General features: G+C 37.4%; 1 protein-coding gene across 1 annotated transcript; it reads right to left on the bottom strand.

The window, feature by feature from the left end:
• Positions 1 to 5568: 5568 nt before the first annotated feature.
• On the bottom strand, positions 5569 to 14139 carry cdc42ep5 (CDC42 effector protein (Rho GTPase binding) 5). Its single transcript, XM_062992527.1, has 2 exons — positions 14017 to 14139; positions 5569 to 7100 (listed from the first exon to the last, which is right to left on the bottom strand). The coding sequence occupies exon 2, from the start codon at positions 7093 to 7095 to the stop codon at positions 6226 to 6228; it is 870 nt and encodes a 289-aa protein (XP_062848597.1). The 5' UTR covers positions 7096 to 7100; positions 14017 to 14139; the 3' UTR covers positions 5569 to 6225.
• Between the last annotated feature and the right edge of the window lie 1616 nt (positions 14140 to 15755).

Here is a 15755-nt window from a genome sequence, read left to right as displayed (position 1 = left end):
ATGTCAGTTTATAAATCGGTAAATGTTGCAGTAGATTTAGATCACTGACTGAAGGCTAATTTTAGTTAACATTGTTTAGTTTGTTCAAAGTGACAAAAGAAGGAAAAGCTTAAAATACAGCTCGGGCAATCCGATGTTTTATTAGCACAATGTCAACTAATTAACGGATGAAAAAGTAAACAAATGTGAGCATTTTAATATATTAAACATATGTTTAGATTCAAAGTATCTCTTTTTCTCGGATTTCCCCAACCCCGTGCAGGCTCCATCAATCAGCCAGCAGAGGTTGTAATTGCACCAGTTATGAGGAGCCCTGATCTGGCTTTCCCACACTGAACAACAGCCAATTGTTCTTTATGTTTACGTGGCTGCCCAGCCTAGCCGGATGACAGAACTGAGATTCAATACGATGTATTCTAAAATTCCAGCTCTGGTGTGCTAGCGTGTTTTACCGCTGCACCACCTGAGCGGCGTATCTCTCTTTTTTTTTTTTTTAAAGAATTTCAAGCTTTTTAAACTCACGTTAGAAAAATGTTTGCTGTGGAACGAATCTCTAAAGCAAAGGCCGAAAGTTTACAGACTGGAATGTTAGCTGTAGCTTCATCATCAAGCTACCAGTTTGACTACATTTTTTTAGATTTCATATGTAGGACCCAAAATTATGCATCATAAGCTAACATATTTTTGAACTAAGTAATGAAACTTGAACACTGACAGGTTTCTTATTTCATCTGTTAACAACTAATTGTACAGTTGTAACTGAAAGATGTTACTGTTGATCGATCACAGAGTCCAACGGCTGTTGAAAAAAAAGGTATTCACCAAATGAAGAGGTCTTAAACAAACTTTAGATTTTATTTTCTATTTTATTTATGCATTTTCTCCCAATTTAGCATAGTCAGTTTGTCTTCCGCTGCTGGGGGATTGCAGTCGAGGTGGGTATATTGCTGCTCACACCACCTCGGACCCGTGTGCAGCCCTCCACGGAACCCTTCACCCATGCACTCTGCACACGCGCCTCTCTATCTGACAATAAAGTCATAGTCACCCACATAGTCCAGCCATCCCACCCTAGAAGAAATGTGTCTGCTGCAGGCACTGCCAAATTTGCCCGCTAGATAGCGCCCAGCCGTCCGCTGGCAACGCCGAGTTTCAAACCAAGGAGTTCAGAATCTTGGCTTGGTGTGCGAAATATATCGCTGCACCACCTGGGCGCCAAACTTTAGATTTCATTGTATTTATTTTTGTTTATGGCTTATAGCATTTAGTAGATGTTTCAATCATAATACATAATACAAAATACAAGTACTTGAGGGTTAAAGGCCTTGCTTAAGTGCCCAACAGGGGCAACCTGGTAGTGGTGGGGCTTTAACTAGTGACCTTCCAATTACCAGTCCAGTAACTTGACCTTGTCTTTAATGCTGGCACTAGCTTGTGTGGATGCTGATATAAATAAAAGCACAAAATAACAGGAACATCCAACAGAAACATGAGTCTAGGAGAAGGGCTTCATGTATTTTATTACAAGATATTTACAAGTGAATAAATCATTTAAAAGCAGAGTTCAATGTGATATTAAGTGTTGGGTACATAGATACAGATGTTTGTCCACTACCTTGTTTAAAAGATATCTTGATGCATTCACATTACTTTTTACCCTCTCAGTCTTAGCAGCATATTTCCCAATCCCTTTAAGACCAGAGACATGTGTAACCACGATCTAAAGATTTAATTAATCCTATTAAATAATCTGTACTCAAGTTTCTCAATACCAGGTTACTTTCTCTTTCAATTCAACTTTAGACAACAAGGCTGTGATTATTTTAAGTACATGTTTGGCATCTCAAGAGACTTGGAGACATGTCTCTTTCTGTACAGCAAGAAAAACAAACATCTTACATAAAGAATATAAACTTAATATAAAATAGAACCAGATAAAATGGTAGCCCATTTAGAAGTAGGCAATAATTAAAGATATATAATAGCTAAAATATTCTTTGATTACTTTAATATAACCTGTATATGTTATTGGCTTTTAATTGTTTGGTGTTCTTATTATTATTGTTCGATGCTGTGACATATTAAAGCATAATAAAAACTCACAACTTCAAGCAAATCACAAAAAGACTAGATTTCTAGACTAGACCTTCAGCTTTTGAAAAACTTCCAAACTTTTTGTTTGTTCAGGTTCTCCACATCACTTGGAAAATAAAAACACACATAATTTTGTCAACAGAATATAGTATATAATATCCAGTTTATCAAACAGGAAATAAAACCACATTAGTGAGTGAGGTTTCAAATAAAGGCTCCCAAAAAAACCTATACTGCCTCTGTGGAACATGTATACTGTGTATTTGTACACGTGTACTTGTACACACAGTATACAAGAAGCTCTGCTCTTACTTAAGCATACAGTGGAAACAACATTGGTTTAACATTCATAACCATCCTAAGGTATAGTAGAGAGAATGAACCGGACGTTGAAAAGCATGTATACTATGTATATGTATACTTAATATAATATATAATCTTTCAATCTTTCTTTTGACTGTCTCAAATTATGAACACAACACTCAAAAACTGAAAAAAAACAATTAACAGGCCGTACAGGGGTGGTGACTTTAGAGAAGGAATAACATTCACCTGGAATCTGGTTAGCCCTAAAGGTTTTCATGACCACTGATTCTAAATTTACCCTGCTTCAGGGTAGATTACGCACACAGCTCCTGCTCCCATGCTGTGGTAACACGATTAAAAAGTAATCCACTATTGCAAAATCCAGAATAAGATCAAGCTCAGCTGCAGGCTACTGAGATTTCAACACAACAATGGTAACGTCTTTAGACTAAAGTCCACTTCACAGTCAGGAATCAGATAAAACAGCTTTTGTTTGTTGTGTGCTTCTCTATGTGTCTGTAGGTCACCAAGCAGTTCTGGACATGAATTGAATCTCTCAGCATTTATGTGGTTTGCTTAATTTCCACTATATTTCAATGTAGTAACCTGAGGGAAGCAATCTAGCTATTTCTTCTCATCAGACTTTATAAACAGTTGGTAAAAGGCTTAAGCTTTTTTTAAACCGGTGAGTCCAATGTAACAAATATTCATTTTCTTTATGCTACTCATTTAGTAGTGTTATAACCATACATCATTTGGGAATTACCATTTAAAACATGAACAGTAACTCACTCACTCACTTCCTTAACTGCTTATCCAGTTAGGGTTGCGGGGGAGTGCTGGAGCCTATCTCAGCTTTTCAATGGGCACAAGGCACACAGTAACACCCTGGACGGGGCGGCAGTCCATCGCAGGGCACACACACCCATTCACCTATATGGCAATTCAGTGTCTCCAATTCACCTGACTGCATGTTTTTGGACTGTGGGAGGAAACCGGAGCTCCCAGAGGAAACCCATGCAGACACGGGAAGAACATGCAAACTCCGCAAAGAAAGGACCCGGACCACACCGCCTGGGGATCGAACCCAGGACCTTCTTGCTGTGTGGCGACAGTAACCGAGACTGAGACTTTATATTGTTAAAAGTCAATATTGGTAAAGTTATAATAATATAACAGTAAACTACAAATGTAGGATTGTAGAATATACTGGTTTATTACAAATAAATTAGGAACTAATTGAGGAATAACAGGTAAGTGACCAAATGTAAATTATAACATGCCTGGTCCAATGAATGGTCATTACAACAGACTTTTAATGAATGAAGAAGCTTTTTAGTTAATATTTTTAAATGTAATATAGCAAAATTATTAAATTATCATCACAAACCTATTGATTGTCATTAGTGACGCTAAAAATTAGTGTCATAATAAATGAGAAGTGTGTTATGTTTTTTTTAATATAACAAGCAAAGTTGCAGCTAGTCCACCTGTAACCGTTAACAGCATTTATGTAGTGTAGCTTTTTGGCTCTTTTTAAAATACCTTCAACATCATTCCAAACAGTTTACAGCATACATCTGAATCTATTAGCCTAAAAAAATGCACCTGGTACCTTAAATTTGAACAGCAGATTTCAGTTGTTAGATCGCACCCAGATATACAGGTATGTACACCAGCACTATCACTGAACAATCTCTCGTGCCTTGTTAGTCACAGAAAACTGAGGATGCAAATTTATAAGCACGACACCCACCCACTGTTTTTTCCACCCATTGTTTCATAACTCGCACAGGAACAACCAGAATTCCACAGTGAAAAAGTTAAGCAAGCAGCCTATTGTAATCGTAATGCCTGTAAATATTATAAATAACCTAAAATCACCAGCAAACCTCTATATAAACTTATGAACAATATACTTACGATACGGTGTTACCACAGCTTTAAGTTTAAAGTTCTCATTTCATTTCATAGTTTGTTGCTTAGATCCACCACAAGCAAGATGTCCATGAGCTTTAAGACTGTTTATGTGTTTATGTGCATGATCTGTGCTGTCAGTCAACAGCATAAAATAGTTCAGGGTTTAAAATACATCACAGGTTTGAATCTAAAAATATATCAACATGTAAACCTACACCATGCCAGCATTTCCATCTATTGTTCACTCCAGTATCAAATACATGCTCTCATAGATAGCACATACTCTTATTCTTTACATCAGATACTCTTATTCTATAAATCAGCAATTTGGCACTTGGGTGGCACAGCAGTCTTTTAAGCTAGCCCACCACTGCTGGGATCCTGGGGCGTTTGTTTGTTTTATTTGGATCTTAACGTCATGTTTTCCACTCTTTGGTTACATTCATGACAGAAACGGTAGTTACTCATTACTCAGGATTCATCAGTTCACAAGTTTAATATCAAACACAGTCGTGGACAATGTAGTATCTCCAATTCACCTCACTTGCACGTCTTTGGACTGTGGGAGGAAACCGGAGCACCCGGAGGAAACCCACGCAGACACGGGGAGAACATGCAAACTCCACACAGAAAGGACCCAGACCGCCCCACCTGGGAATCGAACCCAGGACCTTCTTGCTGTGAGGCAACAGTGCTACCCACTTAGCCTGGGGCGTCTACACAGACATGACTGGCTATGCCTGAGGAAGGGTGTGACCTAAGCCCTGCGATGAATTGTGACCCTGTTCAGGATATTCATGCCTTGTGTCTGGTGTTTTCCAGCAGAACCAGAACTGCTTCGACCCTGACAAGGATAAAGTGTTCCTTCAGTGAAAATTCATTCACTGTCTGTTTTACCACTGCTTTATTCTTATCAGGGAACAGGTGGGTCTGATTCTTTGGTTGAAAGGCAGGAAACACCCTGGACAGATCGCCAGTCCATCACAGGTGGACACACACATTCACACTTGGGGCAATTGTTAGTAGCTCCAGTTAGCCTGACTGCATGTCTTTGGACTCATGAGGGAAACTGGGGAATCAAACCAGGCCCTTCTTGCTGTGGGGCAACAGCATCACCCACTGTGCTACCATGCTGAAATGGTTGATGAAATGGGGAAAAAAAATCAGCCGACTTGCAGGTGAAGTATAAAATAAAGTACTAAAATAACATTGTTTACTTAAGACTGTAAAGCATAATACAGAATGAAGTCCGTTTCAGTAAATGAAAACCCATTGCATTTGTTTTTTGCTTATATTTCATATTAACAAATATATATAGTATATAGTTTAAAAGAAAGGAAAACTAATAACTAAATTAGCCTACAGATTCGTTTTTCAACCAAATGTAAAGCAAATGTAAAGTCTTTCTACCACATGATGAACACTGCTGTTTGGTTTAACTGCTTCTTGTGTGTTGAGATGATACTTTAAAAAAAAAAAGAGGAAATTTGCTCACAATGCTACAACAAATATCTATATCTATCTGATTTTTAAAATGTCTTAATATATCCCAAAATGATATGTCGTTAAGACTTAAGTGTACTCTCAGAAAAGCGTGTCTGAAACCTTCAGTCTTCAATGCAGGTCAGGGCATTTCACAATAATACTAGAGGTCTAGAGGTCTAACCATCAAATATAAAGGTTACCATAATGTTTCCATATAAAGATCACTGGTTACTGTAGAACTAGTTACTATGACACTAATGAGTCTGTGAGTTTTATATGTGTATTAATATCCTGTAAATAAAAAGGTCCAGTATCTCCAGATGAATATGAGTATTGTGTACTTTGGTCATGTCTCCCTTTTATATGTCGATTAAAATGAATTCTGTGCATGTTTTGTGTCTTGATCTTTACATCACTCTCCTAAAGACCGATCTCATCATCGGACTCATCCTCAAATGTATAGCCCTGCTCTCCAGAAACGCCATCTTCATCTGATCCTGACTCAGACAGGTGATCCTCCTCTCTCCTTCTGTCTAATGGGGATATACCTTCATACTCTGAGCTCATTGAAGAAGTAGGGCTTGGACTGTTGTGTCCCTGGTGATTGGTCGACTCTGGCTTTACTGCTTCAGCCCTCATCTGCATTTCTTTCTCCTGTTCCTCCTCCGATGCACTCATTACATACTGCCGACCGACGATCTCCTCCTTTTTGTCGCTGAATCGCACCTTTGGTCGGAGCCCTTTGGATTTGACATCGTTGACGTCATTGAGATGTTCTTCCTCTCTGCTCAAGCTCTCTGTCCTCTTCTCGTACAGCTCCTTTGTTGCACCCATTACTAATACTCCTTCATCCGCACGGCTCTTGTCTGTGCTAAACACGTCTTCGTCATTGCCTGTCGTCCAGTTAGCACCCAAGCCTAGTCCATCCATCACTCCAAGCACGTCTCCTAAAATGGATGGCCCCAGATCGAGGTCCAAGTCGAAGGATGAGACTGATTCTGAGTGCTGAAGAGGTGGAAGTGGCTCATCAGGAGGCTTGTTTTCAGTATCATGATTTGCTCTCACATCCGTGTCGTCAGTATTGGCCACCACAGGGGGGGTGATGGAAGAAAAGGACTCTGATTTGGGAGGGCACTCTGATTTGGCAGGGCCATGGCTGGACAAGAAGGAGGTGTCTCCAAATGCATCACCACCACGACCTATGTGCATGGTGTGACGAAAGTCGCCGAGTGGAGCAGAAATCATAGTGGGATCCAGGCGGGGCGCCCGGGCCGACTTGTGGAGCGGCATTGGAACTGTAAAATACAAATAAATAAAAAAAACTATAAATATATCACTTATTTAAATAACATACATTACATAATTTAGGCACTCCGGAAATTGGATGATGATACATAGTCTCGTATTGAGATTGAATTCAATAATACCCAATCCCAGAACTGAAGACAGTTTAGGTCCTTCATGATCTACTGTACATAATATTGTGAATACGTTCAGAATATCCAGAAAATTCTCAATCAGTGTAGGCCAAGGCCAAAAACCACTGTCAAATGAGAAGCAATCATGCTACTGTGATAAATACTGACACACAGACTTTATAAGTACTTTGAAACTCTGTTGTCACTTAACACAGTCCACCGCACCGTCAATAACAGCAAACAAAAATTCTATGATGCGAAGAGAAAGCCGCACATCAATTATGAAGAAACGTCTCTAGTTCTTTGGGCCCAAGATAATTTCAGACTGACTGAAGACAGTGAAAATGTGTGCTGTGCCCAAGATGTGAAAACTGACACTAAATTGATGTAATTTGTCATGATTCCTTTGTAATGTATTATATCATCATACTAAAGAGTCATACAAACATTTAGCCTTAAAAGTTATCATTTGTATTACTTATTGTTTACTTATAAAGTTGCAATGATTATTTGGATTTTATTCTATGTCTTTTCATTTGTTACATTGCAAACCATGCAGAGCAGTTACCATATTAGCTCAAACGTCTTAATAAAAGCAAATGTCATCTGTAACAATTGAGTCACTTAATAAAAGTGCTATGGAAACAGATCTCCAAGGTACCAACATGTTTATCATTATATGATGAAGTACGTAACGCGTGTGTCATGAACAGGGTCCCCATGATCTGAGTAGGCGACGGATGTTGAAATCTTACGTATGAAACAACAACATTAAGGCTGGATGATGCAGTGATACTGGTGAGAAAGAGCTGACTGAGAGATGACGCCAAAACCCTGCTCAGACTTGTGAGAGGGCATAAAATGCAAACACGGTTTTGAATTCCACCCCTGAGGCTTAAGCAAGCCAGACACACACACACACACACACACACACACACACACACATACACACACACAGACACACACACAAACACAAAGCTACATCGACACCAGTCTGGTGGAGTCGAAAACAACACATATAGCTAAACTCATAAAGGGTCTGTAGATACAAATTAAGACTAATAAGAATGATTTAAACACAGGCGTCTGGAAAAATAGTTAATGCTGTGACTCACAGGAAATCAAACCCAGCAGGTTAATGACCTAAATCCTAATAGAAACCAGTAAAATTCACATTGTGAAAGTAAATAAACCCCTCAAACAGAGATTGTAAAGAAAATGCAGTTACCAACTATACTAATTGCTCTACTGGAACTAATTAAACAAAAATCAAGCTTAGCTGCTTATAAAATCTACTAATGTAAATAAAGAGGTTAAATAAAACAACTAAACACAACTACAAACATGATTAAAATATGACAAACTGGTATCAACTGATAAGTAATATGTTTGCTAAATCATGAATTCAACATTAAATTATACTAATCTCAAATAAATGAGCTTAAATAATGTTGATTATGCAATTATATCAAATCAAAATCAAGTCACTTTATTGTCACGTCACATTAACACAGGTGTGAAAGGTGAGTGAAATGCTTAGGTGCTCGGTCCCTCACAGTTGCAATACACATAAAACAAAAAATATACACCTTAACTTAAAGAATAAAACTAGCACCATTTTCAATATATACAGATACAGTATATAGATATACTGTATATATAGATATACAGATATATAGATATAACTGTAACTGTGAACAAGCAAGGCATTACTTTGCAGTTACAAATATTTAATTTTTGTTACATTAATTTTCACAAAAGATTAAGATAATCACTATACAGCTCGGTGACTATGATATAACTACTGACTTTTTGTGAGTAGCAGCAAATATTCAGAAATATTTGTTTGTTTGTTGTGGTCATTCTTATGGCAAGATAGGTACCTAGATTTTGTACAGGTTATTTATTCATATTCTTTGGCTAGTGTCCTTTCTGTGTTTAGTTCTAGATGTCTTGTATTTTTCAAAAATATTTCAAAAATTGATCAGAGTCTCTGTTTTGGTTTTGTTAAAAATTTCAATTATTGTATTTGGTATTGCAAGTCTTTGACGTTCTAAGTTATATTTTGTGCACTTTGTTATTAAATGTCCAATGGTTATTTGTGTATTACAGTGGTCACATATCGGTGGGCGCTTTCCCTTCACCAGGTGTTCAGAAAATTGTTTTGACAACATTGAAAATAGAAAAAAATGGTTGAGACATTTTTAAACAAAGGTTCTGTGAGGTTTTATATTCCTAACTTTTAGAAAGTCAGAAAGTCAGTCACTGTAGAGACATTATAATCTGATCTGTATTAGGTATTGGATCATTTAAATTACTACTATGATAAAGCTACTATGATCATGACTGATGTTTCACATTCCCTACATGTGTAAGTCAGCTTGGTTCCTGTGAGGATGTCAGTATCAGATTAGTACTGAGTAACAATTGAAATCCAGAGATTTAACATTGCTATCATATTAAGTTAGTACTGAAAATGGAAAAACTGGACTTTCCTAAAACTTTCCTAAAACACGCCACCATGATCAACCCTGCTAGTTTTCCTATTCTTGTTCCATTTAGAATTAGGACATCCATATTAGATCAGTAGTAGTATAGGTTAACATTCAGGGCTTTGATATTGAGATAATATGACATCCCTAAACCTGGCCACCATAATCACATCTTTAAAGTTTTAGTGTTTATTCTATGGAGTCAGCATGGTTACTGTAAGGATCAATATTAAGTATCAGGCAATATCTACACCATTAACATCAGAGTTCATTGAAAATAAAAAAAATGGAATTGGGAGATCCCTAAAGCAATGTCATTAACATATCTGTACGGTTTTACAATCTTTAGTTTCAGAGTCAGCTCAATTATGGCAAGGACATCACTAACTGATCAGTATAAGTTATTATCTAATATTCAGAGCTTTAATGTTGGTATTGAAACTGATTTTTAGTTAACAGTACTGGGTGTCGGCCAATATTCAAAGCTCCTTAATTCCCTTCAGGATTAATAAAGTATCTATCTATCTATCTATCTATCTATCTATCTATCTATCTATCTATCTATCTATCTATCTATCTATCTATCTATCTATCTATCTATCTATATATATATATATATATATATATATATATATATATATATATATATATATACTGTAAGGATATATATATATATATATATATATATACTGTAAGGAAAGCTTATTCCTTACAGTATATATATATATATATATATATATATATATATATATATATATATATATATATATATATATATATATATATATATCAGTTAAAAAACTGAATTTCAGCAGACCATGACAATGATTGAGGTTTTAGATTCCTTACTTGCAGCAAGTCACTAGGGCAATGTTAGCTCAGTGGTTGATCAGAAGATCCTTGGTCTGAGTCCCATCACCACTAGGTTGCCACTAATGAACCCCTGAGCAAAGCTCTTAATCCTCAGTTGCTTGTATTGTATTTAGTTAGAATTGCTTAATGTCAAGAATGTAAAGGTAAAGGATCAGGGTGAAACTGTAAAAGTGGAATTTCTCTAATACAAGCTGTTATTAGCATTCTTGTGAGGTAGTACACACCTTCCTTTAGAAAATGAGTTCTGTAGCTGGAAGGACATCAGTGTCAGATTATTTTTTGGTATCAGATTATATTCCAAGCTTTCACATCAATCTTTGACATAAAAAAACATAACACTGCCCTGCCAGTTGTGCAGAATAGTGCAAATATCTCACATGGTAAGAAAAGTGGAATGCAAATGAAAAAGAAAACTAGAGTAAGTAAAATTCAGACTACAGACTATTTTAGAAAAGGCGCCATAAAGACACGGGATCAAACTGCAGCTTGTTTTCTCATCAGCCTAATAAAAAGTGCAATAATATGGATTTAGGGCAGTGGCAGCTCAGTGGATAGAGCTTTGGGCCATCAATAAAAAGGTTGTAGGATGGAATCCCAACTTTGCCATGCAGTCACTGTTGGGCCCTTGAGCAAGACTTTCAACCGTCTCGGCCCCAGGGGTGTCGTACGATGACTGACCCTGCGCTCTGACCCCAGCGTCCAAACAAACTGGGATATGCAGATAAAAAATTGCATTGTACTTAGTGCTGGGTGATATGACAATGCATTCGGTATACTGTCTTTGATTCCTCATACCTTATGGGTTTTTAAATACCTCCACACTGTAGCATAGTTAATACAACAGCTGTAGGCTTCAAAGGGCAGCAAATCATATATTATTGTTCGCAGCTAAAAGCACTATGGAGTTAAGTAATGTTAGCATGACTGTGTTAACAGATGAGAGAGGTTTCCTCAATATGGTGAAAAAATAAACAAAAACATATGGAGGATGAAGAGAGGAAGACCAAATTTGCACCGGAAGAACCTGCCAAAGAAATTAGGCATGTCGGCAGTTTAGAACAGTTTAGAAGATATACTGCACAATTTGTCGAGCCACTATTGTTGCAGACAATGACATTACAAACAGTAACAATCCACACATGCAAGGACACGATTCCTCTATAGACAGTCAAGAAAGAAGCTTTCAGAGCGGTAATTAAAACACTAGATTTCAGGTTTGTCTTACAGAAAATACTTTATGTTAGTCACTAAACCAACGTTATAAGTGAACTGGAAGCTGAGATATTTAAACTCGTCCACTTTTCTACAACAGACCTGTGGTCAAGTTGTACAGTGGAGTTTGTGAACGTGGTTTTATTCGTTAAAGGGAGAGCTAAGGGTAATTGTACAATACTTAAATATTAAATAAACAATAAAAAACAATTGTTTCACACATACTGATTCCATCATATATTGTGTCATCTTGTGCGACCAAGCAAAGCTTGTAGTATCAAAACCTTCATTATAAACATGCTGAAATTCAAACTTTTTATATTCTGTGTACTTATGACAGTAGAATAAGCCACAGACATATAAAAAGTCCCAGTCATACAAAAAAACACACTGTGATATACCGTGAAACCGTCAGAATCTTTAAAAATACCGTGATTCTAGTTTTTGGTCATACCGCCCAGCCCTACAAATAAAGAACTTTTTATTCTATTCACACTGAAATGTGAACTGAACTTGGGTCTCTTTGATCCACAATACAGAAAGTGTAGCCTATATTTTAGTGAAAATCTCTTCCACGATACATTGTTACTAGGGATGTAACGATGCACCACAAGACAGTTAAAAATCGATTCACATGTGTAACAATTCAAATCGGTTTACATGTATAATGAATCGATATTCACTTTAAACAGCAGAGGGCACTGGCGCTATTCACCTCACCTGGTTGACGTCACTACTGGGTTGCCAGGTTCCGAATTGTCCAGCCAAATTTATTTATGTGAGGATACTTTATTTGTATAATTCATTCATTTATACATGTATAACATGGGACTTGTTTTAAAATTTCATTTCATTTTTTTTTTTTTATACAAAAGGGAAAATGTGCAGCATTGTTTCGCATAGTTTAAAAATAAAAGGACATTCATTATTTAGATAAATAAAAGATAAGCACAAATAAAGCACTTTATTTATTTATTTAAAGAAAAATAATAAAAGGAAACTTTGTCATAATTTGTCTTCAATTTCATTTTGTTTAAAAAAAAAAATGGGAAAAATCGTATCGTGAACCCAGTATCGTGAATCGCATAGCATCGTGGGTAGAGTGTATAGTTACATCCCTAAACAATAATAATTGTATTTATTGCAACTGTTTCACGTGTACTGATTCCATCATATATTGTGTTGTTTATAAGCAAAGCTTATAGTCCTCAAAACCTTCATTATATACATGATGAAATTAAAACCCTTTGTTTTCTATGTACTTATTACAGTAAAATAAGCCACAGATAAATTTTGTTTGTTTATAAGGACTTTAACGTCATGTTTTACACTTTCGGTTACACTCATGACAAGAACGGTAGTTACTCATTACACAAGGTTCATCAGTTCACAAGGTTATATCCAACACAGTCTTGGACAATTTAGTGTCTCCAATTCACCTCACTTGCACGTCTTTGGACTGTGGGAGGAAACCGGAGCACCCGGAGTAAACCCACGCAGACACAGGGAGAACATGCAAACTCCACACAGAAAGGACCCGGACCGACCCACTTGGGGATCGAACCCAGGACCAGAAGTTTTTGGTCATACCGCAAATGAAGAACTTTTCATTCTATTTACATTGAAGTATGAACTGAACTTGAGTCTCTTTGATACACATTACAACAAGTGTAGCCTATATTCCTAGTGAATATCTCTTCCACGATACATTGTTACACTGTTTTACTACAAGAACTGTATCAGTATCATTGTAGCACTGAATCACATTCTGAATACATCCTCCTTTTTGGGTTGTGGGCTTGATAAGCTCAATTTTTTGTTACCTGTATGACGCCTTATGAGCAACAGCTGGAAGGGGAACCAGTTATGCCTCATACAGCACTATTACGCAAATAAAGTAATTATTAGTGGCTGTTGTTATTACACAGGCCTAGATACAGCTAAATGGTTATATTTTGTGCGTATTATACCTGATTAGTTCGTCTGGAAGTGGATAAATAAGTGTGACTGAGGAATTTGGGGACTTTTTTCCACCACGTTGATCAGGCGCAAAACAGCTTTCCAAACAGATCCAGGGTGTTTTTAAAAGTCTAACAAAATGAAATAAGAATAGAAAGAGAGGAAACAGGGCTGAAGAAAGAGTAACAGCGCCCATTCGAAGTTTTCAGGACTCTGTATACTCAGTATGGGAGTTATGGGAGGGGGGAAACACTTACTTTAGTGAATATGTAGCTCCTTCTTAATCCAATACGCGCTCCGACTTCTTAAATCCTCTCGTCCGCGCTTCTTTAACACGAGTTTAATCCTTTTCACTGGTTTTACTCTTGTTGTAACTAGTTTCTCGGCGGTACCGTTGTGGACTATTTTTTTTCTCACTCCGTTGGGATGGGCGCGGAAGTGACGCGACTTTTATTAGGAGCGCGTTGCCATCGAACAGAATGGAAAAGCGAGGCTCCGTTCCAAACCGCGCACTAAGCACCTAACTAGTACGAGTACGCGCCCGGATAGTGCGCCATGCAGACAGGGTCCCGCCCTCAACATGTGGCGCACTACTTTTACCATACTTGTTAGGGTAGTAGGCGCACGTAGCTCATGCGATTCAAACATCTGTTTTCCTCATGAGCTTTTCCTCCATTCTGCATCCTTCTAAGTTTATTTTTCGTTTTAGTGTAAGAATAAGCTTACTCTGAATTAACTTAACCTGTTGGATAGTGTTTGTTTGTTTATTAGGATTTGAACGTCATGTTTTACACACTTTTGGTTACATTCATGACAGAAATGGTAGTTACTCATTACACAAGATTCATCAGAACACAGTGGACAATTTTATATCTCCAATTCACCTCACTTGCATGTCTTTGGATTGTGGGAGGAAACCGGAGCACCCGGAGGAAACCCACGCAGACACAGGGAGAACATGCAAACTCCTCACAGAAAGGACCCGGACCGCCCCACCTGGGGATTGAACCCAGGACCTTCTTGCTGTGAGGCGACAGTGCTACCCACTGAGCCAAATGAGGTAAATTGGAGACACTATATTGTCCATGACTGTGTTCAATATAACCTTGTGAACTGATGAACCTTGTGTAATGAGTAACTACTGTTCCTGTCATGAATGTAACCAAAGTGTAAAACATGACGTTAAAATCCTAATAAACAAACAAACAATTATGTTTTTACTAATGTTTTTTAAGTTTTTAGTGTAAGAATAAGCTTACTCTATGTTAACCTGTTGAAGGGTATCGGATACTAAAATCATAAAACCACCACCTTAAATTCAGTAAAATTACCAATAACCCGATTCCACACTTGGAGCTGCACAAATTTCACATACTGTGGCACTCGAAGCAATCGAGGGATAAGGACCTTGCTCAAGGGCCCAACAGGAGCAACCAGGCAGTGGTAAGGTTTGAACCAGCGACCTACTGTTTACTTGTCCAATACCTTAACCACTAGGCTACAACGTTCCTACAAATGTTTTATGTTTTTACTAATCTTTTTTACATTCTTAGTGTAAAAATAAGCTTAATCTATATTAACTTATCTTATTGAAGGGTGTCGGATACTAAAATCATAAAACCACCACCTTAAATTCAGTAAAATTACCAATAACCCGATTCCACACTTGGAGCTGCACATATTGTACGTACTGTGGCACTATACAGTCGAAGCAATCGAGGGTTAGGGACCTTGCTCAAGGACCCAACAGCAGCAACCTGGCAGTGGTGGGACTGGAACCAGCGACCTCCTGTTTACAAGTCCAATACCTTAACCACTAGGCTACAACGTTCCTAAAAATGTTTTATGTTTTTACTAATGTTTTTTACGTTTTAAGTGTAAAAATAAGCTTACTCTATATTAACTTATCCTATTGGTGGATGTTGGATACTAAAATCATAAAACCACCACCTTAATTTCAGTAAAATTACCAATAACCCAATTCCACACTTGGAGC

This window comes from Trichomycterus rosablanca, chromosome 3 (assembly GCF_030014385.1).
Source record: "Trichomycterus rosablanca isolate fTriRos1 chromosome 3, fTriRos1.hap1, whole genome shotgun sequence".
NCBI classification, from domain to species: Eukaryota; Metazoa; Chordata; class Actinopteri; order Siluriformes; family Trichomycteridae; genus Trichomycterus; species Trichomycterus rosablanca.
Note: the sequence above shows the minus strand (reverse complement) of the source record. Positions and strands in the feature narration are given on the sequence as shown.